We start from the raw sequence: 26,781 nt of genomic DNA on the forward strand, positions 1-26,781 counted from the left end.
GATGGATGTTGCAACAGGACAATGACCCAAAGAAGTAAATCAACAACAGAATGGCTTAAACAGCTTAAAATACGCCTTCTGAAGTGGCCCAGTCAGAGTCCTGACCTCAACCCGAATGAGATGCTGTGGCATGACCTCAAGAAAGCGATTCACACCAGACATCTCTAGAATATTGCTGAACTGAAACAGTTCTGTAAAGAGGAATGGTCAAGAATTACTCCTGATCGTTGTACATGTCTGATCTGCAACAAGGAAACGTTTGGTTGAAGTTATTGCTGCCAAAGGAGGTTCAACCAGTTATTAAATCCAAGGGTTCACATACTTTTTCCATCTGCACTGTGAATGTTTACATGATGTGTTCAATAAAAACATGGCAACATTTCATTCTTTGTGTGTTATTAGTTTAAGCAGACTGTGATTGTCTATTGTTGTGACTTAGATGATGATCAGATCACATTTTATGACCAATTTGTGCAGAAATCCATGTGTGTATGTGTGATTGTATGTGTGAGTTGGAAGCTCTAATAACTTGCTTAGCCTCTTTCTGTCTAATCTTATAAATCTGTCTGTCTATCTTTCTCACTCTGGTTTTTTATAATTACTAAATGCTATTTTTTTAGTTTTTTACTATTTTGGCCACTTCTGCGGAGTACCACAGCGGTTTCTTAAATTGTTTGCTTTTACGGAGAAGCCAAATGCTATTTTTTGTTGCCTTCAGTAGTGCGACTTTTAAATAATCCCATTTCTCTTGGGCTCCATTTAAACTTCTCCATTTAAATGACTTCTTTACACATATTCTAATTTCTAAAGTCTACAACTTTTGTTTTTGAGTGATGTTATTCAGTCACTTATATTATACCACACTGGCTAATGATCACTGAATCCTAAACTTTCACCTACGGTAATGTCTGATACAAATCTTTATTTGTTAACACTAAATCAAGTATGGCCTCCTTACAAGTGGGCTCCTCAACTACTTGTTTTAGAGACAATCCCAGTAGGAAATTTATAATATGTGTTCTCCTGGCACAAGCAGCTATTTTGGTTTTCCAGTTCACATCAGGAAGATTAAAGACACCCATGATGATAACTTCCCCCTTCATTGTCATTTTTGCTATTTCCTCAACTAGTAGATTATCTAACTCTTCTATTTGTCTTGGGGAGGCCGCCCCTACGTGGAAGGTGTGACCTGAGTAGTGAGAAGGGTTAAAACCTAGTATGGTTAACAGGGATCGGATATATTTCATGAAAGTCGTGGTAGTGAGTACAGAGCCTTTTAGTGAAACTAGGTGTAGTGATGGTGGTGACGTGGTAAGTGAAAAATAGGAATCTAGAGCTGTTACTGGACACCATTTGTTGTGGGTAGATAAATAAGTGATCTCCACTGGAGGTGCGTGTTGGCTTGTTTTTGACTGGGGTAGTAACCGTATGTAGTGATCCATGTGTTTGCGTAGGTATGTGCATAGAAGACATATGTCTATCTGAGTGGTGGTGATAGTGAATTATCTTGGCCTGAGGAACCCATAGAATGTACATGGCAGCTTTGATGACTGAGTTGGTGGTAGAGTGTAAAGGTTTGGAGTCTAACAAGTCGGATAATGACTGAAAAAGTGTGTTGTCTATAGGTAATCTCTGCGGAGGACGTGGAGGAACGGATTTCTGAATACCTCTGAGTATGTTCTTTACCTGATAAGATGACATAAAACTATGTGTATTGGATTGTAGATTTAGCATGTGATGTTGAATGCCTGTCAGATATAATTTGATTGTGTTGTAAGATAAGTGTAATTTAAGGTGGCAAAAAGAAGTGAAGGCTATAATAGATGTCATGACGAAAGGTTGGGCTATGTCTTGGTCAGATAGAAATCTTGTGAAAAGTGTGAAGGCTCTGTTGTATGTTTTATGAGTGTTGGATGAAAGTGCTAATTTGGACAGATCCATGCTATGTTACATGATTAGTTCAAGTCCATGGTTAGCTGCTGGAACGGAGGGGCGGCTGTGGCTGCTTGTGCTGCTGACAGAGAAGTCTAGATATGAAAGCACGCCCTTGAGGGATGATGCGCATGGCAAAGTTCAAGGAACCTATGAGAGATTGAAGTTCCTTGCGGTTGCAATTACCCAGCAAGATGTAATGGTTGGAGCTGTTGAGGATGTTTGTCATTTTTCTTGTGGTAAACTAGCTTGCATAGAGGCAGAGTCTAGTTGTATACCCAGAAATGTCCCAGGTGGTCAAACAGACTAATGGTTTTTTTGAGACTTCTGGGGGAAAGGAGTTTTCTTCCATCAGCAAGAAATCATCCAGATAATGGATGGCTGTGGGGTATCTGGAAATGTTAAGTAACAGCCAGCAAAGTAATTCTGCAAAAGTGTCGAAAATTTTGGGCTACTTTTTGACCCAAAGGTTAACCGGGAGAAAAAGTAATAGTTATCTGCCCATTTGATGCCATGTAAGTGCCAGAGTGTAGGGTGGATAGGTAGTAGTTTAAAGGCATTTGTAATCTCTGTCTTACTCTGCCACGCTCCAATCCCTGCTTGCATGATGTCTGTGATGGCATGATCTATAGTGGCATTTTGTAGGGAAAACTCTTCGGAGGGAATAAGGGAGTTAAGACTCGGGGTAGATGAGGTATGAGGGGCTGACAGTTCTATGATGAGTCTCTGCTTGAGGGAAGATTTCCCTGTGACTCTCCCGATGGGATTTGTGTGCCATGCCGTAAAAGGTGGGGTTTTAAAAGGCCCGAACAAAAACCCCTCTGCCAGTTCTTGGGCTAAGAGTGTATCTACTGCTGTTGGGTTTTGTTGTACTGATTGTAAATTTGGACATTCAAGATGGCCTGTGGGCATATGTATAATGCCTGTATGGAACCCCTCTGAGAAACCAGAGATGAGAAATTCTACCATATGTCTGGAGGGGTGATTGGTCAGTAGGGCTGAGAAGACATGAATGTTAACAGACGTTAGGTATGGTTTAGGGTAAATTTTATTTGGACACATGGTTTTTGCATGTGCCCTAAAACAATGAGAACAAATATGCAATAATCTGCATGCACTAAAGCTACATGTGCCCACATTGAAATTATTGCACACCTGTGATTTACCAAAGAAAATGATGGGACGACCCAGTTTGTCTCTGTTTCTCTCAGTTCTACCAGCGTAGCTGGTGCTAGATGACTGATTACAGTCGTCTGCCGTGTGAGAACAAAAATTGGTAGTGTGAGTAGTAGAAGAGCAGGATGCACAAGCCAGTGTTTTGAGACCTTCAAAGTGTCTACAGAATAGTTCCGTATCTAGTCTGCTCCAGTTGATACAGGTACCATACTGAGAGAGAGCGCCAGACACCTTGGTGGAAAAAGACCTATGGTAGTCGTAAAAAGCCGACCCACCATATTTGTTCCCCAGGTCCACCAGCTTGTGCATGTAGCGATCAAACTCTTTCCTTCTATTAGGGTACACTTCACAAATTACATCTCTAAATATGCCAAAAGCTAACACAAATTCAGGAATGGTCAGTTTCCGGTTTAACCTGGCGTCTTTGGATCTGACCACCACAGATACTTCATCATACTTGTAAGTCTTATTTTCAACCATATCCTGGGAGGCAATTAGTAGGGATGCTAGGTTGACATCTTTGCCTTCCAGGATGTCTCTCTTAATGTGGGCTGGGATTGTGTGTGCAGGATCAACGTCCTGATAATCTGAAGAGGTAATAATACCCGTAGCCCATGGTTCGGTTGGTGCCTGTTGAGCGGTATCAGGAAGGCCAGCCTTGGGGAGAACTGTGGTGACCGCCTCGAGGTTAGCCAGTCTGTCGTTAGCCCATAGAGTTCATCAGCGAGGCCAGCATAGCCTGAATGTCACCCGAGTTGGTGTTGCTGGAGCCTTCCCCTGCTTCTGTATTGTCGGTTGTAGTGCTTAGGAGTTTAAATAGCTCCGCTTTCCTTGCTGTGGCAGGGTAGGAGACTTGTCACCTCCTTAGCTTGGTGGTGATGCATGGGATTGTCCAGGATCTGATCGATGAAGGTGTCTCGACCCTAGCTGGGTTGCCATGAAGAGATAACTCTTCGTCACCTTCATGAGACATACTTAAATAAATAAAAGATAACATTTATTATTTGAACTGTGTAGTTTAGTACTGGCTTGCTAGCTATGCCATGAGGCGAAACCATTATGCTTATTGTTTTGGTGACAGGTGAGGCCCTGCTAGTTGCCAAGTGGCTTGAGAGGCTCTATCTATGCTTGGCGCGAGGGGATTTTTGTAGCCACCGAACGTTGTGGCAGGATGTTGGCCTCTCGGTGACTGTAAACAGAAAATAGGAAGGGGACAGGTGAGGCCCTCTCTATGCTACGTGCAAGGCGGCTAGCTCACGTGTGGCCTGAGGGGTGTATGCCTCCGAGTGTGAGGCAGGGTGTTGGCCTCGCGGGACCACTAATCCTAAGCATAGTGCAGAGAAGGAGGAAAAATACCTATTGGCCCCTATGACCCTAATTGCCAGTACTTATGTCTATTCTGCGGGAGATCAAGTGTGGGTTTACTGAAAACAGTATCACACTTTATCGCATTCCACTAGAACTGTCAATAGCACGCTGGTTATTCTCCAAAATCTTAATTACTAGATACAACTACTCTTCATAAAGTGAGTTTCCAGGTGCTTTTTATGAAATTGCATAGTGATCATAAATGTCTACTTCAGTGAATAACATATATGGTGCCTGAGTACATCTCATAGTTTGCAATTATTTTCATAACATGATATATTGAATTGTCCTGTCTAAGATAAACAAAACATTTATGAAATGTAACCATCATACGGTACACCTCTAATTTATATCACATAAATTGTAGTTCCAAGAACTTGGGGTTTTTAGTTATAAGCTAAACTATTCACAACAGCACACACATTCTTATATGGGGAATTTTTATAGTTTTTTCATATTCCTATTTTCTAGTTCGATTAACAAACAGTGCCTAAACGTACACATAAAGACACAAAAGTCCCTGTTTTCAAGAACTTTACCAAATTCAGTAAAAATAAATATATAATAATAATTAAAAATTGATTCTTTATATTCCAAAGTCTTGTCCATTATTTTATTTCAACGAAAATGATATATCTATTCCTCAATATTAGCAGATAAATATCTTTATTAAAACCTAGGACAATAAATGATCAATGGTCAAACACATTTTATATTTCTTTACTCCAGGAACGTCTTCTTCTTTCCTTGCTACCTGCTCACATTGCAATGGAAATGAAAGCAGAGATTATCCAGAGATTACAAGGACCTAGGGCTGGTCAGCTGGAAAACACAAATAATTTCCATAACTTGTATGTGAAGCGGCACACTAATGTAAGGTATGATGTATTTTACAGATCCATAGTCTGCAACAGTGTTCATTGCCTGAGGTAACAATTCATAATGAAAAGATTGAATGGATATACATTTCAATACACATGTATGCTTGAGATAAGAAAACATGTCAGTTACTATAAATGATGAAACATAAGTGTGTAAGCAAACTGTTAGAATTAACTTTTGATTTAGTTTGATTTTCTAGAAACAATATTGACAGAGAGCTGTTGACTAAGTCTAAATTTTCTAGTAAGTTTTAAAAAAATTGCTAAACTTGATCATTTCAAATTGAACATGGTCGTACCACACTCGATTCAACAATAACTAAATAATGGGGGAAAACAGGATTAAAGCCATCTTGAAGCTGGCTGCCTGCTGTTTCCTAGGTGACTTATCAAGGTCTACAGAAAAGTAGCAGACATGCAGCATAAATGTTTATAATGAAAGTTAATAAATAGAAACATTGATCTTTCAGTGGGAAAATAAATGAATGATAAGGCACCAGCTAAACATGCAGGAAGTTACAAGTTTCAATTAAAACTTTCAAACTATCTCTGAAACCACAAAGGGTGGATGCGGTTGAGAAAACATGCTGTGGTTTTCCATCTCAATCATTTTATTATTACTATTAATAATGTAAGATGGGTACCTAGGGCATATTTTAAGGTGGCTATGGAGCTTGGGAATCCTAGCCACCTAAAGAGATCACTGTATGGGCCCATGAGACTGTGCATCACCTATTCCTTATTGGGCTTTTTATAATAAGAGGAGGCAGGAGACTGGAAATTGCCTCTGGCATTTATGGCCTATTTTAATAGGAGGGTCCAGGAGCATGGGACACTCCAGGACAATTTTGTGCCCTGTTAATTCTGTATTTCTTCATAATTTAAGTTGATTGGTTTTTAAATATAACAATAATACAGTAGGACAGTATACAGTAAGGTACAACACATCAAAATCATTGCAACTTTGTGAGTTATGGTTCACGCTATGGTGGGAACGGTTTTTGCCACATCTCCCAAATTTGCGACACTTTGGCCTGTTGTGTTGGTGAGGTCATCAGCATAAATGACTTGTATTTTATCAATTAACAATTCCTCTGTTGGACACACTGCTGACTTCCATTGCTAGAGTGAAGTGTGATAACAAAGCTCTGTCATAAAAAGTTATAAGGGGAGGAAATATAGGTAAGTCTCATATCTCAAGGGTATTTTAAAATTTACGTTTTGGACAATTTTTTCACTGTTTCCCATAATGGTTAAATTTTTTCACATCTCCACCAAATTTATCAGCTTCACATCACCAACAGGCTGCTGATGTATTTTTGTAAATGTGGCTAAGTCTGTCTGGAGATAAATAACAGCTGTAGATCATTTTGCGATGGGCTTCCAAGTGGGAAAAGCACTTAATCATGCCCGTCAATTGTTCTTGCGAAACTACATACCCTGTCTCCCTTTCCCATTGTGCTATAAACAGTCACGGGGAAAGGTTAGTGGGGTCAGTCTGAGATCTGTAACACATGGAAAGTAGTTTGGGTTTTAGTGGTTTGTCCCAACATGTGGAATTGTTAATCTCAGTCACTGCTGGTGTTTTTTTTTTTTTATTGAGTAATTGATGTGTTCCATGAGGACAATCTTGGTTTGTAAATAAAGAAATGTGAATTGGTAGGTAAATTATAAGTGTGTTGGAGGTTCACAAATGGGATTATGGATTCTTCCGAGAGGAACTGGGATAATTTTGTAATATTATGTCTTTCCCATTGTTGAAAGGAGAACCATGGGGAGACTACCGACAAAGTGTTGAGCAGTCCTAGTCTTTGAAATTTAGAAGGTTTAAGCAGTTTAGAGAGCAATGTATCCCAAGCGGATATCGCTGCTAGTATGGTAGGAAAAAGTGGAAGATGTTATTTCCTGAGAGATGCAGGTGTTCATATGTGTGTGATCAGCTTATGTCCTGGAATTTGCTGCCGTGCCGTTCCATGTCAATCCAACACTTTAAGCACAAGCAATCATTCTACATGCTGAGCGCATGTGAGGTAAGCATTGGGTGCATCCAGCCATGGCTTTTTATAGAAAAGCAATGGACTTAAATATTACACCACTAACTAATGATATAACCAGATTTTCTAGATTCATTTTTCACTTTGAATGGTTTTTTAACTTTTATTTTTAGTGCATAATTAAAATTGAGACAAAAATATTATATATTTTTTAATTGCTAAAAAAAAAGCAGAGACAGTGTAAAGTCAAATATTTGTATTTACAACAATTATGAGACACATAAATGTTTGTTTTACAGTATCTTGTACGCTGACATTGTTGGATTCACTCGATTGGCCAGTGATTGTTCTCCTGGAGAATTAGTACATATGCTTAATGAATTATTTGGAAAGTTTGACCAAATTGCCAAGGTAAGTGAATATACACAACAAATATTTTCTATTTTCATGAATTAGAATAGCCCAGATATTTTATGAAAACAATGTATGAAGAGAGAAATGGCAGAGTAGGACTATCAATTTAGTCTACTGCTCCACACAGCACCTTCCCTACTACTTTGAATTACCTTACTTGGACTAGTGTAAAGTTACCTGGAGTTTTTTAAAGCTATTTTATATATTATTATTTTTATTCTATTTATAAATGTATTCTTCACAGGCGCTACCTTTTTTGTATTTTTATCCTTTCTATTACATTTGTATTGGGCGTACTAGAGGGGACCCCTCTCCTTATAGGTGTGCTGCCTCCACGCTTTATAAATATTATCTCCTGTGGCGTGTTAGCGCTGATCCATATTTGACTTTTCTGTCATTAAAGTATTGTAAGATTTTTTCTTGGAGTTGCAATTTTATCTGCTGGTTGTCTATGATGGAGTCATTTAGTTTCCAGTTCCAGGAATGGACTGGGACTGTGGGTAAAGTTATGCACACCTCAACAGGGGCGTGGTCAGACCATGTAATGGGGCAAATGCGTGATTTCTTAATGAGGTGAAGGAACCTATGCTAGATGAAGATTGAGTCAAGTCTGTTGTAGGAGTCTTGCAGGTGTGAGTAGAATGTAAAATCATTGGAGGTTGGGTTTGTTAGTCTCCAGCAATCTATAAGTTGGTTTGTATGGAGAGTATTGAGGCAAATTTTCCTTTCTGGGGGGGTTAGGAGTTCAGTGACTACGAGTGGTAGCCAAATGTATATTGAAATCCCCTCCACAGGTTAATAAATTAATATCCTTTGTGTAAAGTCATTAAGTTTAAGCAAAGTCCGTCTAAGGAAGTAACCTTGACGTGTACTGGGGCATAGATATTTGCGAATGTATAAGGCTGGGAGCCGATTTTAAATCTGGCAAAATTAGACCTTCCTTGCGGGTTTGGTATTTGTTCTCCCAGCAAAAACCTGGATGTGGGCTGCAAAAAGGATTGTGACTTTCCTAGCCTTAATCACTGAAATAATCCAGCTGGTACCGATGGTCCCAGAGAGGAGGCGCCAAAGCCCTACAGAAGTGAGTCTCCTGTAGCATCACAATGTCAGCCCCCATCCGCTTTAGGTCTGAGAGAAGAAGGCACCGCCTCTCCGGGATGTTCAGCCCCCTAACATTCAAAGAAACAAGGTGAGATGTCATAATACAGGGAGGAGTTTAGTGTACTATGTAAGTAAAGAGGCCCTCTGCTTGTTGGTTGTGTAGGTAAAACGTTAGTAGAAATTAAGGTGATATAACCCTGTGCGTTGCAATGTGTTTAGATCAGGGAAGAAAAGAAACAAAAAATAAATTCAATGTAGGAAACATGTAAAAACAATTACACAGAATATCTATTTACAATTTCGATGATGGTGAATTATTTTCTTGTATTAGGACTCCCTTAACAAGGGAGAGAAGATCAGGATAATAGAAGAGGAGATTTGTGCCAATTCCTGAGGTGAAGGAAGCTAGCCCTAGTCCCCAGGAATTAAATAGAGAGATGCGTCTCAGTGGGAGGAGAGACACTGAGACAGACTGAATGACAGACTGAATAAAAAAACTAAAATGTTTATATGCTCGGCAGTAACCGAAGTGAACCATAGAAAAATATGAGTCCAACTTCATCCAATACATCTCTAGAGTGTCAACTGGAGGTGTCTAGCAAATGGGTGGGGGCAACCCTTTCCTCAGGTTCTCAACCCCTTCAGAGGACCCCTAACCCCAAGGCGTACGGAGATAATATGAGAGTGTATGAATGGGAACATAACTATAACCTTTTTTTTTTTTTAACTAAACATATACCCCATTCTGTATAGTGAAAAAGAGTTAGGGGGATCTGTTGGATAGATATGGAAGTTTAACCTGGCATGTTATCCAAACCAGCAGAAAAGGACTGCATCGACATTAATAGATACTATATGGCAAACTGGCATGCGCCAAGGAGTAAACATGCAATTACAACATAATCAGCATGAAAAGGATATCAAATATGTGATGTTCTGTGTGGTTTAAGTTTATTCAGAGGGTGGTGGGAGATTCCCCACTGAGAAAGGAGCATTTCTGGGTGAGCCTTTAAGATTTCCGAGGTTGGTGGGCTCCATTCTCCTTTGCAGAAAAGCATGCCTGGGAAACATTCCCAATTCTCCATACCAGTCTGTGATCCCCACTGCTTGTAGGCCCAGTACCTGTATGAAATTTGGGATGTCATCCGCTGTAGTGAATGTTGCCATGGTGCCTCCATGGGTGGCGGTCAGAACAAAGGGGAAGCCCCAGCGGTACCTTGTCTGCCTGTCTCTGAGCTGATTCATGCGTCCCTGCATGGTGGTCCAGGACAAGTCCTGAAATAATGTTCCATAAAACAGCCTCGGGCTTGTTTCAGGATAGTGTCCTTAAGGACAAAATCATGTTACAGCATATTATATCTCATGGGGCCCCATTGGGTCGGCCCTTTGGTTTAAGAGCTCTATGTGCCCTATTCAGCTTGATGACAGTGTCTCTGGGATGTTCCAAGATGAAATTAAATAAATGTTGTAAAATGCAGGGAATATCTTTGGGGGTTTGGATGGCTTCAGGGATTCCCCTTACCCTGATTTTATTCTTCCTTCACGTATTATCAATGTCTTCCGCATTACAATGTAGAAGGGAGATTTGCTGGCAGTTATTACTCTCTTGCGGTCTGATAGCCAGGGGCCAGGATAGCCAGTTTTATGTGAATCCTCTGCCTTTTTCAGCTGCTGCACCCAGGCTCCAAGGGAGTGTAGTTCTGTGCCCAGTTCAGTGATTTTTGCTTGCAGCAACCTGTCCAAGTTCCCCAGAATGTGAACAATGTCCTCCTTGGATGGGAGTTTCTGCAATAATTCTCTGTTGCCTAAGTCAGATCGGAGAGACGCCTCTGAGAGCGGGCTGCTTGCCTGTGACACCGTCTGCAAAGGTGTGCATAACGCCATGCTGGATCCCAAAGCCTTGGGATCAAAATCCGATTTCTCTAGGAAAAATTAACTTAGGGGCTGAAATCGAGAGTCCGTTGGGTTCATGGGGTCTTTAGCTGTGACTGAGTCCCTTTTTTTTTCATGTTGCAGGATGGTCGTCAGATTGTGTGGATTATGTTCGCTATGGGTCTGAGCTGAAAGCTTACACGACTTCTCTCATGGACATCCGTACTTGCCCCCTCTCCAAACATAATTTTACTGATACACTTAAAGACACCAATGGCCAGTTCACAGACCCCTCCTAGGTTATCAATAATTCTGCTTTTATCAGCAACCCCTATCTATTATTCTATCAATAATTACATTCCATCTGCTAAAGTTTGACATTCCATATCTATTATTTTTAGTAATACCCATTTTGTGACCTTTAAAATATCTATTCTCAATAGACATCCTAAGCTAGTCCAGCTGTAGGACTGAACCATCTGTGATAAGATGCAGTTTCACCCAGCATAGAATTCTTATCTGGTCTATCTATAATGCTGCTCCACAACTTTTTAAGTGGTCCACATTTCCACCAAATATGAAAATCGCCTTTTCACACTCTGCATCTCCAGCATGTTATGCCTATCATTAGACATTTGACAAAGTTATTATAAGGTGATTACTTTTTTGAAAGGAAAATAAGATATATATTCTGCTTCTCAGAATTTATTTTGCATGAATATTTTGATATGAGATGTACTTAGTAATTAAGAAAGAAAATTAAATTTCTAAGCAAATTTCACATGCTGTGTGCTATAATTTTTTTTTACAGACTTGTTTGTGGCCTAATATTTCCCACGTCTGCTTGATAAATACTTGAGTGTTTTTTAAGAACGTTATGTGCACAGTGATATGAGCAGCAGTTTTCAAAATGAAAATCTGTACTTTCATGAATAAACTCCATGTATTGACCTTGCAAAGACAGATGGCTGAAAGGAGGAAAGTCAAGCCACTGCAAGCAACTGCAGGAGATAATGTAACCATATCTGGGGAAACATCTTGTAGAAAAAGAAATTGGTCGTCTCAGGTCACACTATTGTCACACATTTAGCATATATTTAACTGTACAGCGTGTTTATATTAGTATTGTACATTTCAGGTGTTCCTTATTTGTCACTCCTCTGAATACTCTTCCCTGACATGTGCATCTAGCTAAATCATTTAATCCAAACGAGAACCTAAACTGTTGAAATATTGGTCTCATTAACCTAAAAATGTGCCTGACTAATGAATGCTATAACCTGTATTACAAATGTTTACCATCTTATCCTGATGTCGCTGTTGTGGCGCACCAAGGCTTCTTGTTACTTCTGTGCACAACAAAAATAAAGAATAAAAAAAAAAAGAAGAAGAAAGCTTTCACATCAGTTTACTATAATTGACCTTTGTGGAATTCTCAAAAATAGAATGTTATTACAATTTTCTTGTGCAGACAGTTTAGATATTTGGCATGACAGTATTGAAATATGTTTAAAAATATATTCATGTTAAATTCATGTTTGTTGCTGAAATCAAAATGAGTAATAGGTAAACAATAGAACATATTTTAAGTGTGGAACTCATTACATACAAATGCACTTTGCAATCTTTCTGTATACTGTACAACACCCTCATTCAGAAATATAGGAGATAAAATAGGGGTGATTTAAAAAGAAAAGATAATTAATATATACTTGCATGAAAAGCAAACTTTAAAAACCATATGAATGTGATTGTTTGGTTTTGCCGAACATTTTTTCTGAAAATGAAAACTTTGTTTTGGATGTCCAGCACTTGTCCATATGACAGTTCGGCTTGGACACACATCATCCATGAGAAAAAATTCAGGGAAAGAGAAGGGAATGCCAAAAAAAACAGGAAAAATGTGTCTATTAGTATGCTACAATGCTAAAATGGCTATAATTTTGCTTATCTTTTCATTAACAGACCTTGTCAATAAGTCAATAAGTCTTTCCCTCCAATATTTCAGCTGTTAGATTGGATTAGTGGCAGTTTCTAGAGATGTCGCGAACATAAAATTTTCCGCTCGCGAACGGGAATTTCTGCAAATGTTCGCGAATGGACGAACCGGGCGAACCACCATAGACTTCAATAGGCAGTCAAATATAAAAAACCCACAGGGATTCTTTCTGGACACAATAATGATTGTTGTGAAAAGTTGTTTCAAGGGGACTAACCTTGACCTGGACTGTGGCATGCTGGAGGGGGATCCATGGCAAAACTCCCATGGAAAATTACATAGTTGATGCAGAGTCTGGTTTTAATCCATAAAGGGCATAAATCACCTAACATTCCTAAATTGTTTGGAATAACGTGCTTTAAAACATCAGGTATGATGTTGTATTGATCAGGTAGTGTAATGGTTACGCCCGCTTCACAGTGACAGACCAAACTCCCCGTTTAACGCACCGCAAACAACCGCAAACAGTCCATTTGCACAACCGCAAACTCCCCATTTGCACAAGGTTGGATACCAAGCTAGCCATGTCCCGTTCCTTGTCCTCACTGATGTCATTGAAGGCCTCTTCCTCCACCCAGCCACGTACAACACCAAGGGTCCCTGAAAGGTGACAACAAGCCCCCAGGGACGCCTCTTCTTCAGACTCCTCTCTCTGCGTTATTATAAGGTGTGTTAAGTAGTACTATTCCTATTAGTTTAATCCCTGTTACGTCCCCTATCAGGGGACGTGTATATGGTATCGATTTTAGGAACCGGGAGATGGAAAAAGATGCTTGGTTGGTCCTCCTACTTCAAATTTGGGGGACTGCGCGTGTGAATCTAATGTGCCACCAGATAGGAGTGGTGTGTTAAGTAGTACTATTCTTATCAGTTTAATCCCTGTTACGTCTACCTCATCAGGCCTTTTTTAGTCGAATGTATCGCCCACTGTCTGTCCCTTCAGGATCCATCCCTCATTCATCTTAATAAAGGTGAGGTAATCTAGACTTTTTTGACCTAGGCGACTTCTCTTCTCAGTGACAATACCTCCTGCTGCACTGAAGGTCCTTTTTTGACAGGACACTTGAAGCGGGGCAGGCCAGAAGTTCTATCGCAAATTGGGATAGCTCAGGCCACAGGTCAAGCCTGCACACCCAGTAGTCAAGGGGTTCATCGCTCCTCAGAGTGTCGATATCTGCAGTTAAGGCGAGGTAGTCTGCTACCTGTCAGTCGAGTCGTTCTCTGAGGGTGGACCCCGAAGGGCTGTGGCGATGCGTAGGACTTAAAAAGCTCTGCATGTCCTCCATCAACAACACGTCTTTAAAGCGTCCTGTCCTTGCCGTCGTGGTCGTGGGAGGAGGAGGATTACTTTCACCTCTATCCCTGTTAGATTCCCGTTGTGCTGTGACATCACCCTTATATGCTGTGTAAAGCATACTTTTTAATTGATTTTGGAACTGCTGCATCCTTTCCGACTTGCGGTAATTCGGTAAAATTTCAGGCACTTTCTGCTTATACCGGGGGTCTAGTAGCGTGGACACCCAGTACAGGTCGTTCTCCTTCAGCCTTTTTATACAAGGGTCCCTCAACAGGCACGACAGCATGAAAGACCCCATTTGCACAAGGTTGGATGCCGAGCTACTCATGTCCCGTTCCTCGTCCTCAGTGATCTCACTGAAGGTATGTTCTTCACCCCAGCCACGTACAACACCACGGGTACCAGATGGGTGACAACGAGCACCCTGGGATGCCTGTTGTGGTTGGTCTTCCTCCTCCTCCTCAAAGCCACATTCCTCCTCTGACTCCTCTTCTTCACAATCCTCTTCCAGCATTGCTGCAGGTCCAGCAAGCAATGCTGATAAGGCTGTTTCTGGTGGTGATGGTGACCACAACTCTTCCTCTTCCTCTTCAAGCTCATCTACGGCCTGATCCAGCACTCTTCGCAGGGCACGCTCCAGGAAGAAAACAAATGGTATGATGTCGCTGATGGTGCCTTCGGTGCGACTGACTAGGTTTGTCAACTCCTCAAAAGGACGCATGAGCCTACAGGCATTGCGCATGAGCGTCCAGTAACGTGGCAAAAAATTCCCAGCTCCGCAGAGGCTGTCCTAGCACCCCGGTCATACAAATAGTCGTTAACGGCTTTTTCTTGTTGGAGCAGGCGGTCGAACATTAGGAGTGTTGAATTCCAACGTGTCGGGCTGTCGCAAATCAAGCGCCTCACTGGCATGTTGTTTCGCAACTGGATAGCTGAAAAGTGCGCCATGGCCATGTAGGAACACCTGAAATGGCCACACACCTTCCTGGCCTGCTTAAAGACGTCCTGTAAGCCTGGTTACTTATGCACAAAGCGTTGTACGATCACATTACACACATGTGCCATGCACGGCACATGTGTCAACTTGCCCAAATTCAATGCCACCAACAAATTTCTTCCGTTGTCACGAACCACTTTGCCAATCTCCAGTTGGTGTGGAGTCAGCCACTGATCCACCTGTGCATTCAGGAGTGCTGGTCCGGTGTGACTCTCTGCTTTCAGGCAAGTCAACCCCAAGACGGCGTGACACTGCCGTATCTGGGATGTGGAATAGTACCTGGGGAGCTGGGGGGGGTGCCGTTGATGTGGAGCAAGACACAGCAGCAGAAGAGGAGGTTATGGAAGAGTATGGAGTAGGAGGAATAGAGGAGGTGGCAGCAGGCCTGCCTGCAAGTCGTGGCGGTGTCACCAACTCCTCTGCAGAGCCACGCATTCCATGCTTGGCAGCCGTCAGCAGGTTTACCCAATGCGCAGTGTAGGTGATATACCTGCCCTGACCATGCTTTGCAGACCAGGTATCAGTGGTCAGATGGACCCTTGCCCCAACACTGTGTGCCAGACATGCCATTACTTCCTTTTGCACAATCGAGTACAGGTTGGGGATTGCCTTTTGTGCAAAGAAATTTCGTCCGGATACCTTCCACTGCGGTGTCCCAATAGCTACAAATTTTTGGAACGCCTCAGACTCAACCAGCTTGTATGGTAAAAACTGGCGGGCTAAGAGTTCAGACAAGCCAGCTGTCAGATGCCGGGCAAGGGGGTGACTTTGTGACATTGGCTTCTTACGCTCAAACATGTCCTTGACAGACACCTGACTGTGGGCAGATGAGCAGGAACTGCTTAAGGCGAGAGACGGAGTGGCGGATGGTTGAGAGGGGGCAAGGAGGACAGCAGTGGTTGACATGGCTGAAGATGCTGGACCAGGAGGAGGATGGCGGCTTTGAGTTTGTGTGCTGCTTGTGCTCATGTGTTGATCCCATAGGTGTTTGTGATGTGCGATAATGTGCCTTCGCAAAGCAGTTGTACCTAGTGGGTGTTGGATTTCCCACGACTCAGTTTCTTTTGGCACAGGTTGCAAATGGCATCGCTGTTGTCAGAGGCAGACACACAAAAAAATGTCACACTGCTGAGCTCTGCAATGACGACATTCTGGTGGTGGACACAGCATGTGTGGATTGGCGTGCTGTCTGACTGACCCCGGGTGCCGATGCATGCTGTCTGACTGTGCCACGAGCTCCTTGCGACGACCTCCCCCTGCTTCCAACTCATCTCCTCATCTCTGTCTCCCCATCTGAACTTTCCCCTGTTCTTCTTTTCTTCTAGCGGGCACCCACGTGATATCCACGGACGCATCGTCATCATCAACCACTTCACTTGTATCTGACAACTCAGCAAAGGAAGCAGCAGCGGGTACAACATCATCATCATCACACCGTACGTCCATGTGTGTAATGCTGCCTGACTGAGACATATCCATGTTATCTACATCCTCTGGCAATAATGGTTGCGCATCACTCATTTCTTCCAACTGATGTGTAAATAACTCCTCTGACAGATCAAGTGAAGCGGCTGTGGTGCTAGTGTTGGTGGTGGCGGCAGGCGGGCGAGTGTTAACTTGAGAGGTGCCCGAAGCTAAGCTGGAGGAGGATGGTGTGTCAAGGTTCCGAGCGGAAGCTGTAGAAGATTGGGTGTCCTGTGTTAGCCAGTCAACTATGTCCTCAGAACTTTTCGAGTTCAGGGTACGTGGCCTCTGAACACTGGGCATTATTCTAGGGACAAAGGGAATCACAGCACCACGACCACGACGGCCCCTGCAGGGTGGCCTGCCTCTGCCTGTCATTTTTTTTTCGATTAGTGGTACTATGCATGCAAGCTACTGTGACAACAGATATGAGTGGCACTGTGCAGTGGCAGAAGTTGGCAGAGTAGACGCTGTAGGCCTGACACACACGCTTGCAGACAACTAACTGCTATTCAATCTATTACAGTCAAAATTGTATTTTTTTTTTTAAATGTACACTACTGTTACACCAGATATGAGTTGCTGTGACACTGTGCCCTGGCAGGCCCTGAAACGCACACGTGTGAAGGAAACTGACTGCTATTATTTCACAGTCAAATTTCAATTTTTTTTTTTATATAAACTACTGTTACACCAGATATGAGTTGCACTGGTGTGACACTGTGCCCTGGCAGGCCCTGAAATGCACACGGGTGAAGGAAACTGACTGCTATTATTTCACAGTCAAAAAAGTGTTGTTTTTTTAAATGCAAGCTATTGTGACACCAGATATGAGTGGTGGCACTGGGCAAGTGGGCACAGTATACGCTGTGAGCCTGACACACACGCTGGCAGGCAGGCAACTGCAATTAGATTACACACAAAAAAAGCAGACTGATGTTCTAGCCCTAAAAAGGGCTTTTTGGGGTGCTGTCCTTACAGCAGAGGTCAGATGAGTTCTTCAGGACTGTAGTGGACACTGAATACACTAGCTATCGATTTCCCTATTAAATCAGCAGCAGCTACACTGTCCCTCCTCTCACTAAGAATGCAGCTTCCGAATGAATCTAAAATGGATGCTGTCCAGGAGGTGGGAGGGTATGGGAGGGAGGGTCTGCTGCTGATTGGCTGGAATGTGTCTGCTGACTTTGAGGTACAGGGTCAAAGTTTACTCAATGATGACGAATAGGGTGCGGACCTAACATTGCATATATTCGCCCGCCGTGGCGAACGCGAACAAGCTATGTTCGCCAGGAACTATTCGGGACATCTCTACCAGTTTCCCATTGATCTTTGGATTACACAGGGAAGCTAGCATCAGTTTGGGCAATAATCAACTCATTTGTGAACCTTTGAGTGCATCTTTCCTCCTTTGGACCATTGCAGCTGCATCAGCCTGGAGTAAATCATCTGTGCCAAGCTGGCATTAGTGTGGCTTAAGCCTTATTTTACATCCCTAAATGATCAACCCCTTAGTAACCAGACCGTTTTTCAATTTTCTTACCGTTAAGGACCAGGGTTGTTTTTACATTTCTGTGGTGTTTGTGTTTAGCTGTAATTTTTCTCTTACTCATTTACTGTACCCACACATATTAAATACCATTTTTCTCACCATTAAATGGTATTTCTAAAGATACCATTATTTTCATCATAACATATAATTTCAAAGAAACTAGTCCTGCGCTTAAACTCCCATTACTCCTGGGCAGCAGCAACGACCATAGCACACATCAGCCAAAATACATGTAGTAAAAACCAAAGAAAAAAAAGTTACCTTCCACATCCCTATGTATTTTTAAACAAATGGAGGTTTTTAGTTACCTCCAATGGCCATGAGAGGGTGTGCCCACCTGCCACGTCAAGGCAGGTGGAGGTTTTTAGTTACCTCCAATGGCCATGGGAGGGTGTGCCCACCTTCCACGTCAAGGCAGACCTCTTAGGTGGGTCCTAACGCTAACCATTCGCCTTGCTTCCTTAAGCTTCTGGCAAAAATATATCTAATGAGACAGAAAGGGGTATTTTTTTATATACATCCCTAAATGCTTATTAACCCTTAATAGGGAACACATGGGATGGGCAGCAGCATTGCAACCTAGCTGTGTGATACAAAAGTGAATACAAATACTAAGATACTAGTCCTGCACTCAAACTCCCATTACTCCTGGGTGGCAGCAACCGACCATAGTATATAAAATATAGTATATGGTTGTTGCTGCCGCCCAGGAGTAATGGAAGTTTGAGCGCAGGACTAGCAAGTTAAGAATACATGTTTTATGAACTTTAAGGGTTACTGCCAAAGAACACCCCAATATGTGTTCAGCAACATCTCCTGAGTGCAGTGATACCCATGTATAAGTGTGTGTCGGGTTCTCTGGGGGCTAAAAGACCTTATTTGGAGGGTGCACATTCCAGTTTTGCAACTTGGAATTTTCACAGCTGGTCATGATGCACCCATGTCCTATTTGGGACATTTCTGAAGACGGACAATGTAATTTACCCCCATACATTTTTTAAAAGTAGACACCCTAGGGTATTTCAAATAGTGGTATTTAAACACTTTCCCTGCACTAATTCTACCACCATTCTACCATTTTCGTTGTGTTATTTTTCTCTCACATTGTACTTTAAGCATGGATTCTCAGTTCCTGTTATGGGTTACTGACAAAGAAAACCTCAATATGTGTTCAGCAACATCTCCCGAGTACAGCAGTGCCCCCAATGTACAGGCTTTATGGGTTTTTGCATTACAGGGGTCAAATGTAGGGCTTTCCCCTTTTCCATGTTTGCACATTAAAATTTGCCAGCTTGATTTGCTGGGCCTATGTTGCCTTTGAGACCATATGGCAGCCCAGGAATGAAAATTAACCCCATCAGGGCATACCATTTGTAAAAGTAGACAACACAGTATTCAAAATGGAGTATTTCCAGTCTTTTGTAGTAGCCACAAATGCTTGCCATTTAAAAATTAGACTCACCGTAGGTGATCCCTGTTGGTGGAGCGGAGTCTTCCCGGTATGTGTGCACATGCGTGTGTGTGCCATCATCCGGAAGTGTTAAAAGAGCGTGACCCCATTGCCGTAGCAACCTTTTGGTTTTGGTGGTGTCATGGAAACCGCTATAAACTGATACTGTAAAAGGGTTGCGGTGCATAGGATAAAATATTAGGAGAAGTGAATCATATTAGTGAAGCATGAAGCATGCAAGTCTAATTTTTTTATTCATGGGCTATATATTTAGGCATTTTATGCTAGTACTTTGTTGTTTGTTCATCCAGAGGAAAGCCCCGAACGTGGGCTGAAATGTCGGTTTTATACTCTATGGAATAACTCCAAATAAAGTTTTCTGTTACCTGCTACAAGACATTGAGTGCAAGCCCATCTGTAAGCACACATGCTTGTAACATGTGCTGTATGGTCAGAAACAAAAGTGATTTAACTCCTAAATGGCAGAGAATTGAGCAGTGAGACTTCACAGGCATGATCTATACCTAAAAACTGCTTCACCAAGCTAAAGTTGTTTTGGTGACTATAGTATCCCTTTAACAAATTAACTTTCATAGCATTTATCATGCCAAACCAGGAAATGTTTGGAAAGACCCCTACTTCATTTGTGACTGTAATGTTTACATGTGGCATGGTAAGTTGTTATGGTATTGGTGGCACAGGAATGTTGGAACCCATGCTACCAGATTTGTTTGTACAAAAAGTGGATTGAAATTCCTAGTCTCCTGGCTATTTGTCCTGAGATCAGTACATTCTCAATCCTGGACTTAATCAGGTTCATATTTTAAATTGGTTTGTTCACCCTAGTGAGGTATGGAGAGTTACAAGGGGCTGCTTGATGGACGATATTATGTAGTTTACATGGATGACTGGCTTTTGACCCTATCTCAATTAGGGATCTCTATTCTGCCTTAATGCTTGACAAAGGACTTCAGTGAGAGCTTAGAATGCAAAGTGACGGGTATCCCTGACTGGGTCAATTGGGAATTTTAAGTATATATGGTAACCTTCATTATTCTGGACATCTAGGACCGAGTGCACAATATCATACAGTCTTGCCAAGTTATCCTTAAATTCCTTACCATGAACAATGCTTACTTGATCATGGAACACAGTAAAAAAATTAAATTCTGCATTTATAAACTTAAGTCTGCTATATATCTTTCCAAAACTGCTTTATAGCCTTTTTGAGAACAATGGAATGACTATGGTATTTGTTACATACCAATGTGTATTTGCAATGTATTTTGTAATGCAAAAATGTATTCTGTAGCGCTGTTAAGAATAGTTTACATTTTGACAGATTAAGAAAACCTACCAAAAATAGAAAGGGATTTAAATGGTCTACAGTGCTACTTGACTATTTTACAGTCTTGATGATATGGATTTTGTGATTCCAAATGTATTATCCTAGTAATGTTTATAATATCCATTAGTAAAAAAATACTGTTTTATAGCTAGAATTTGTTTATAATGACTATAAATATACAAGTATTTTTTTTTTTTCATAATGAAGTTAATATATTTTTGGGATGATTATTCCAAATAAAGTCAAAGGAATTTGTAAAATAACTGAATAGAGGCATATGTTTAAACCTGTCAGTGTGAAGTATGCTAATCAGAATTGCAGACTCGTTTCACTTACCATAAAGTTTGTGTTATATAAGACTTCCATGGTATTTTTTTTCTCATAATCTAATCTAATCAAGTTTAGACTGGGGCAGGCATGCTGACTTTATTGTAAAATTAGGATATTGCTTCAAATTTACATTATCTTTCCTTGCAGGAAAATGAATGCATGAGAATCAAAATCTTAGGCGATTGTTACTATTGTGTGTCAGGACTACCAATCTCTTTACCAAATCATGCCAAGAACTGTGTGAAAATGGGATTGGATATGTGTGAAGCTATAAAGTAAGTGTGGTCAAATATTTATATAATTAAGTAATAATTTAATAAAATCCACAGCTGAAATGATTCATTGTTCATATCATGGCTACATTTTATTAATTGACTGCTTAACATAAATGATTACATTCTATGCCTAGTGATTCCTTACCATCATCCTGTTTCTTTAAGTCTATTTCTCTATCTGTCAGGATTCTCATCTGTCTTGAAATAGCCATTTTCAAAATGTAATGTACTTGCCACAGCTGTATTTCCTTGTATACTACCAGAGGCAAAGTTATGCCCATTTTCCATTCTTTTAGCTCTCTCCATCATATATATTTCTCATCTCACCACCAATTTATTTTCCTTCGTCAATCTCCTCAATTCCCTAAGCCACACATCTTTCCATGGCCTTGATAACATTTCTTCTCTCCATTTCATTTTCAACATTACAGGGTTAATCAATAATGGGAGAATTCAAAGTTATTCTCAAAATGAATAGGTCAAAATAGCTGAACTGGAACTACGCTTTCAGTTTAGCCTTTCAGTTTGGCCTTAAATTTGAAATTAATCTAAATTCTTATTTTAGTAAATAATCATGGCAGTCACTGCCCTTTTAACTTCTTAAGGATAGAGGCAATTGTACAAGTTCTGTTTCTCTGCACTTGATCCATGAGCGGGGATTGTTCCACCCCGGCGCATGCACTGGAGCTGTGTTGAGGCTCCGGGAAAGTGTGAATGCACATCTTTTATCTTACCTATCACCACTACAGTTTTAAAACACTACACTATTATTTCTTCTCTAATTCTCTCCACATATACCTTGTCAAGGATTACTGAAGCGCTGCACAAACCCCTCTGTTTTTATCCAGTTTTCTGATCGGAAAGTAGAGACTCCGTATTGGTGTTCAAGCTGGTTGTGGACTATTATAATTTTTTTCCTGCGCTCAATTAATTTTTTGTGTGATTGTGTTAATAACTCCCGACTGATTCCTCTCTCGCAACTTTCATTAGTCTAATACTATCCTTACCTTTTGTGTCACTTTACCCCACTCCCTCTAGCATGTAAGCTCATTAAGCAGGGCCCTCAACCCCTTCCTGTGTGTCCAACTTGTCTGGTTACAACTACATGTTTGTTCATCCACCCACTGTAAAGCGTTACGGAATTTGTTGGCGCTATATAAATAATAACATAATAATAATAATAATAATAAAGTTCAAAACAAAATCAAAACAATACCTAGAATCTGACTATATGCCTGTTCAACTATAATTTACCTCTTTCAGATTAAGTGCACCCACACGTATTATATATAATTTTGTTCAGGAGAAACAGGGCTTTTATTTCACATCAAATATGTATATGAAACATAATTATATATGAATAAACTCTAAAATAAAAGTGAATATGTATAAATCTTATATTTTAGTTCTGCGTGGTGTTTTAACTGTGAATGTTATAATCCTGTTTTTACTGCAAAAAAATACACATATTTCTGTTCAGTGAGTACAACAGTACCCATGTACAGGTTTTATGGGGTTTTGGAAAGTTTCAGGGTCAAATATAGAACATTCCCCTTTTCATTGAAATTTGACAGATTGGTTATGTTGCCTTTAAGACCGTATGACAGGTCAGGAACTACCCCTATCATGGCATACCATTTACAAATGTAGGGTATTCAAAATGCAGTATGTCCAGTCTTTTTTAGTAGCCACTTAGTCACAAACCCTGACCAAAGTTAGCGTTTATATTTGTTTTTTGAATTGTTCACTGATAATACAATGATATACTGATATGTTTTACTGTTTTGAAACACTCATATTTGCTGAAGCCTTCAAGTCTGGCCTTTCCAGATGGGGACTGCCTGGGATGTCAGGCAAGTCCCCAATCGCGTTCACCAGCGTGGGAACACCGGCAGGCAGGTAAGTAGAAAGTACAGTGAGGACACTGTCCTTAAGGGGTTAACCTCACTCAACACCCCCAAACCTAATTGTCTCTCTCACTCTGCAAAACGTTTGCTGATATAAAAAGAAAACCATTCCTGTGAGTAGACATCTAGAGGTTATGTCTCTAAACACCAATAAGTCAATCAATTATATGTATCAATTCTAATTAGTGAGCCGTGATACCTGCTGAAATATATCTAATTCTGTTCTTGTTTCTAAATATCTTAGTTTCAGAGGACTGGTTGAGGAGAACAGAGTACGTTGTGAATGGCCTCTAAAGCACTTTAGTGTGCTGAAAAGCTTTATACATGAAGAGTGTGTCCTATTCTTTTCATTTTGCAAAAACTGTAGATTTTAATAGAAATTGACATGTGTATAAAATAACCTGGTAACACTCCCTGGCTTGCAAGCAGGCAACATGTGCTGCTACTTCCTGGTTGGGTTAGCTAAGTGGAGGCAGGCAATTGCCCAGAGCACATGCCTTGCAAATACTTTTTATTGAGCTGCATTGGGAAGTCTGTGATTGGGCAGCCACAAAAAAGCTGGGCAGGGTTAGAAGAGGAGTACTTGCAAAGGGTGCAGACATGAGAACTGCAGGTTTGTAAGCTGTTTTAGATATTTTATGTATGAAAAATTCTGTATTTATTTATTTAGGGTATATCTACTAAACAGTAATTTTTATTTATTTTGTATTTGGATAGTGAAGTGTCCCTTTAAAGGTAAAATGATAGGCATCAAAACAACTTTAGCCTAATAAAGCAGTTTAAGTGTATATAGATCATGTCCCTGCAGTCTCACTGCTCAATTCACTGCCATTAAGGAGTTAAATCATGTTTGTTTCTGTTTATGCAGCAGTAATCATACCTCCATTGGTTGTGGTTAGAAATTCTAAACAAACTTGAATGTGCAATAAAGGAAGTATAATCATTAGATCTATCTTTACATGATGTGTTTCGGAAGGCTGTGCAAGTTACTTCCAGGGAGGTGTGACTAGGGCTGTATAAACAAAGTGATTTACCTCCTAAATGGCAGAAAACTGAGCAGTGAGACTTCAGTGGCATGATCTATACACCAAACCAGCTTCATTAAGCTACAGTTGTTTTGGTGCCTATAGTATCCCTTTAAGACTGTTAGAACAATTAGGTATTATTTAATTTGTTTAGTACAGTATGCAGACACCAGTTCCAACACAATGTAATAAAACAGACTAGGTCAATCACGAATGTGTTGAAAAAATAATTTATTTTGTTCCTTTATGTAGCACTATTTTGTCTGATCAACAGTCTTTGTCAGGCTAAGTGCAGTAGTGAAATACACACCACATGAATACCATTATAGCAATTCAGTTAATTATATTGCAGATTGTAGCCCCTATCATTTGAAATTATTAGCATACATTAACCATTCAAACCATGTTTATGTGTCCCATAAAAGTTTGTTGTAGTCCATTTATATATTCAAATAAATTAATTAGATGTTATGCAAGTTCATATGCACTAAATGATTTGAGGCTGCTTCCTCTCTAGAGACCCTCCTGCAAGCTTTCCATGAAAAAAAATGGTTTATCAGCTTTAATGATGAAACACGTAATGTGGGGATTTTACAAAAAGCCCTTAATTAACCAAAAAAATAAGTTTGCCTAAAAATCACAAAAAAAGGCACCTGCCTTATTTGGGAATGGTTTATTCAGTAGTCTGTCTGATATATTATTTCCTACCTGTTCTATGTTAAATTTTTTATTTATTGTGTATTAATATTGTTTTTGTGTTTTATTGTACCCTAATTGTAACAATGCAATGTTTTGTGAACCCAGGACATACTTGAAAACGCGAGAAGTCTCAATGTATCTTTCCTGGTAAAATATTTTATAAATAAATAATAAATAAATAATATTAGGGAAGCAGCAAAACGTGTACATTTTTTTTTTCTTTTGCACTTCACTGTTCGCGGACATTACACTCCTAAAGCCACTTATTTCTCAAAGTGCTATATAATTTATACTTAAAGAGCAACTGTCACCTCAGAAGTATTTTGTTTTCATGTAATAATGCATTTACCATGTTAAAAAAAAAGATAATAGATTCGTTTTTAAATGAAGTATATGTAAAAAAAAAATTGAGAAAATTGAATCCTTACATTTGGCACATGACAGGAACTTTTAGCTACATACACAAACCTTGGGTTTGACTTGGCAGCGTTTCACTGTTTGACAGTAATGGAGTTATTTCGTAAAAATGAGAATTCAAAGTGAATTCAAAGAGAATTTCAAATTTAAGGTCAGAGCAGCTGAACTGAAAGCAAAACTGACTTGGAGATTTTTTTTTCCAGTTTGAATATTTTGACTTTACATGTGAATTAACTGTAATTTTTCAAAACACTGTCTAACCAAAGATGCAAAGATGTATATGGCAAAAAAGAATCCCAAAGGCAGGGATTATTTATTTAAACTTGAGGAAAAGATTATTATATTAAAAATAGCGGTCCTTAAATAGAAATAAAAATGAGAGCTATCAAAGAATAATAAATTAAATGTTCTGTTAACTTTGATATTATTTCGCTTATGAAATATTCTAGTTCTCTTGTTTACAAAGATGTCTAAAAATGTTCAAGATTATGTCTAAGCAATTATGTATCTGATAGACATTTGCCATGTTAACACTTTTCTTTTTTTAACTACGTTATTTTTTAATTCTATGGTTTCATTCGAAAGAAAATTAATGCTATCAGAAAAATTATGCACTGTAATACAAGAAAAAAAAATATGATTGGAAAATTAGCAGGATACCACTATTTTATAAAAAGTATTTTATTGAACTGCTTTAAATATGGAATGTCCTTTCATAATTCATTAAAACTGAAGTTCAAACCTTAAATGTAGCCCCGGAGGAAACAGTCTCATCTAATTTGAAATAGGTGGAGTGGAATCATGACCACTAGAGATTTCTCAGTTCTCACTAAGCCTGCCTGATATTTTAGATCATACTCTGTTGAAGAAAGATAATACAAATTTGTTTTGCTTAAATGCTTTCTTTTGTTGCATACAGTATTACATTTCAACAGGCAAAATATTTTGTCATTCGAAAAGTGTAATAGTGTATATAAATACAGACATATACTGTACATTATTGCTAAACTTCAATTTCCTGTAAAGAAAACCCAGTCTTTTACTTTATTAATATTCTTCAACAAGACAAAAGTTCTTTGTTGAAGGAGAAAAATACTTCTAAGAACAATTATACTTAGTCTTTAACTGTACCTATATAGGGGCATTACTTATTGTTGATTTACCTGAGCCAGTTATTCCAACAGGCTCATTAAAATGTGATTGTGACTTTATGAGAATATAAATTGGATGTGAACTATATGAATTTCCGTATTGCCCTATGAGAGTTTCTTTCTTTTTATTTC

General features: G+C 39.9%; 1 protein-coding gene across 1 annotated transcript in view; it reads left to right on the forward strand.

Annotated features, from left to right (window-relative positions):
• Positions 1-26,781, forward strand: part of ADCY2 (adenylate cyclase 2) — a 1,028,223-nt gene that overhangs the window by 672,299 nt on the left and 329,143 nt on the right. Inside the window, exons 5-7 of the mRNA XM_063451927.1 lie at positions 5,206-5,354; positions 7,651-7,762; positions 21,323-21,450. Of these exons, the coding sequence (XP_063307997.1) occupies positions 5,206-5,354; positions 7,651-7,762; positions 21,323-21,450 (389 nt within the window). The remainder of the gene's footprint in view (positions 1-5,205; positions 5,355-7,650; positions 7,763-21,322; positions 21,451-26,781) is intronic.

The sequence above is a fragment of the Pelobates fuscus genome, chromosome 4, assembly GCF_036172605.1.
Source record: "Pelobates fuscus isolate aPelFus1 chromosome 4, aPelFus1.pri, whole genome shotgun sequence".
NCBI lineage: Eukaryota > Metazoa > Chordata > Amphibia > Anura > Pelobatidae > Pelobates > Pelobates fuscus.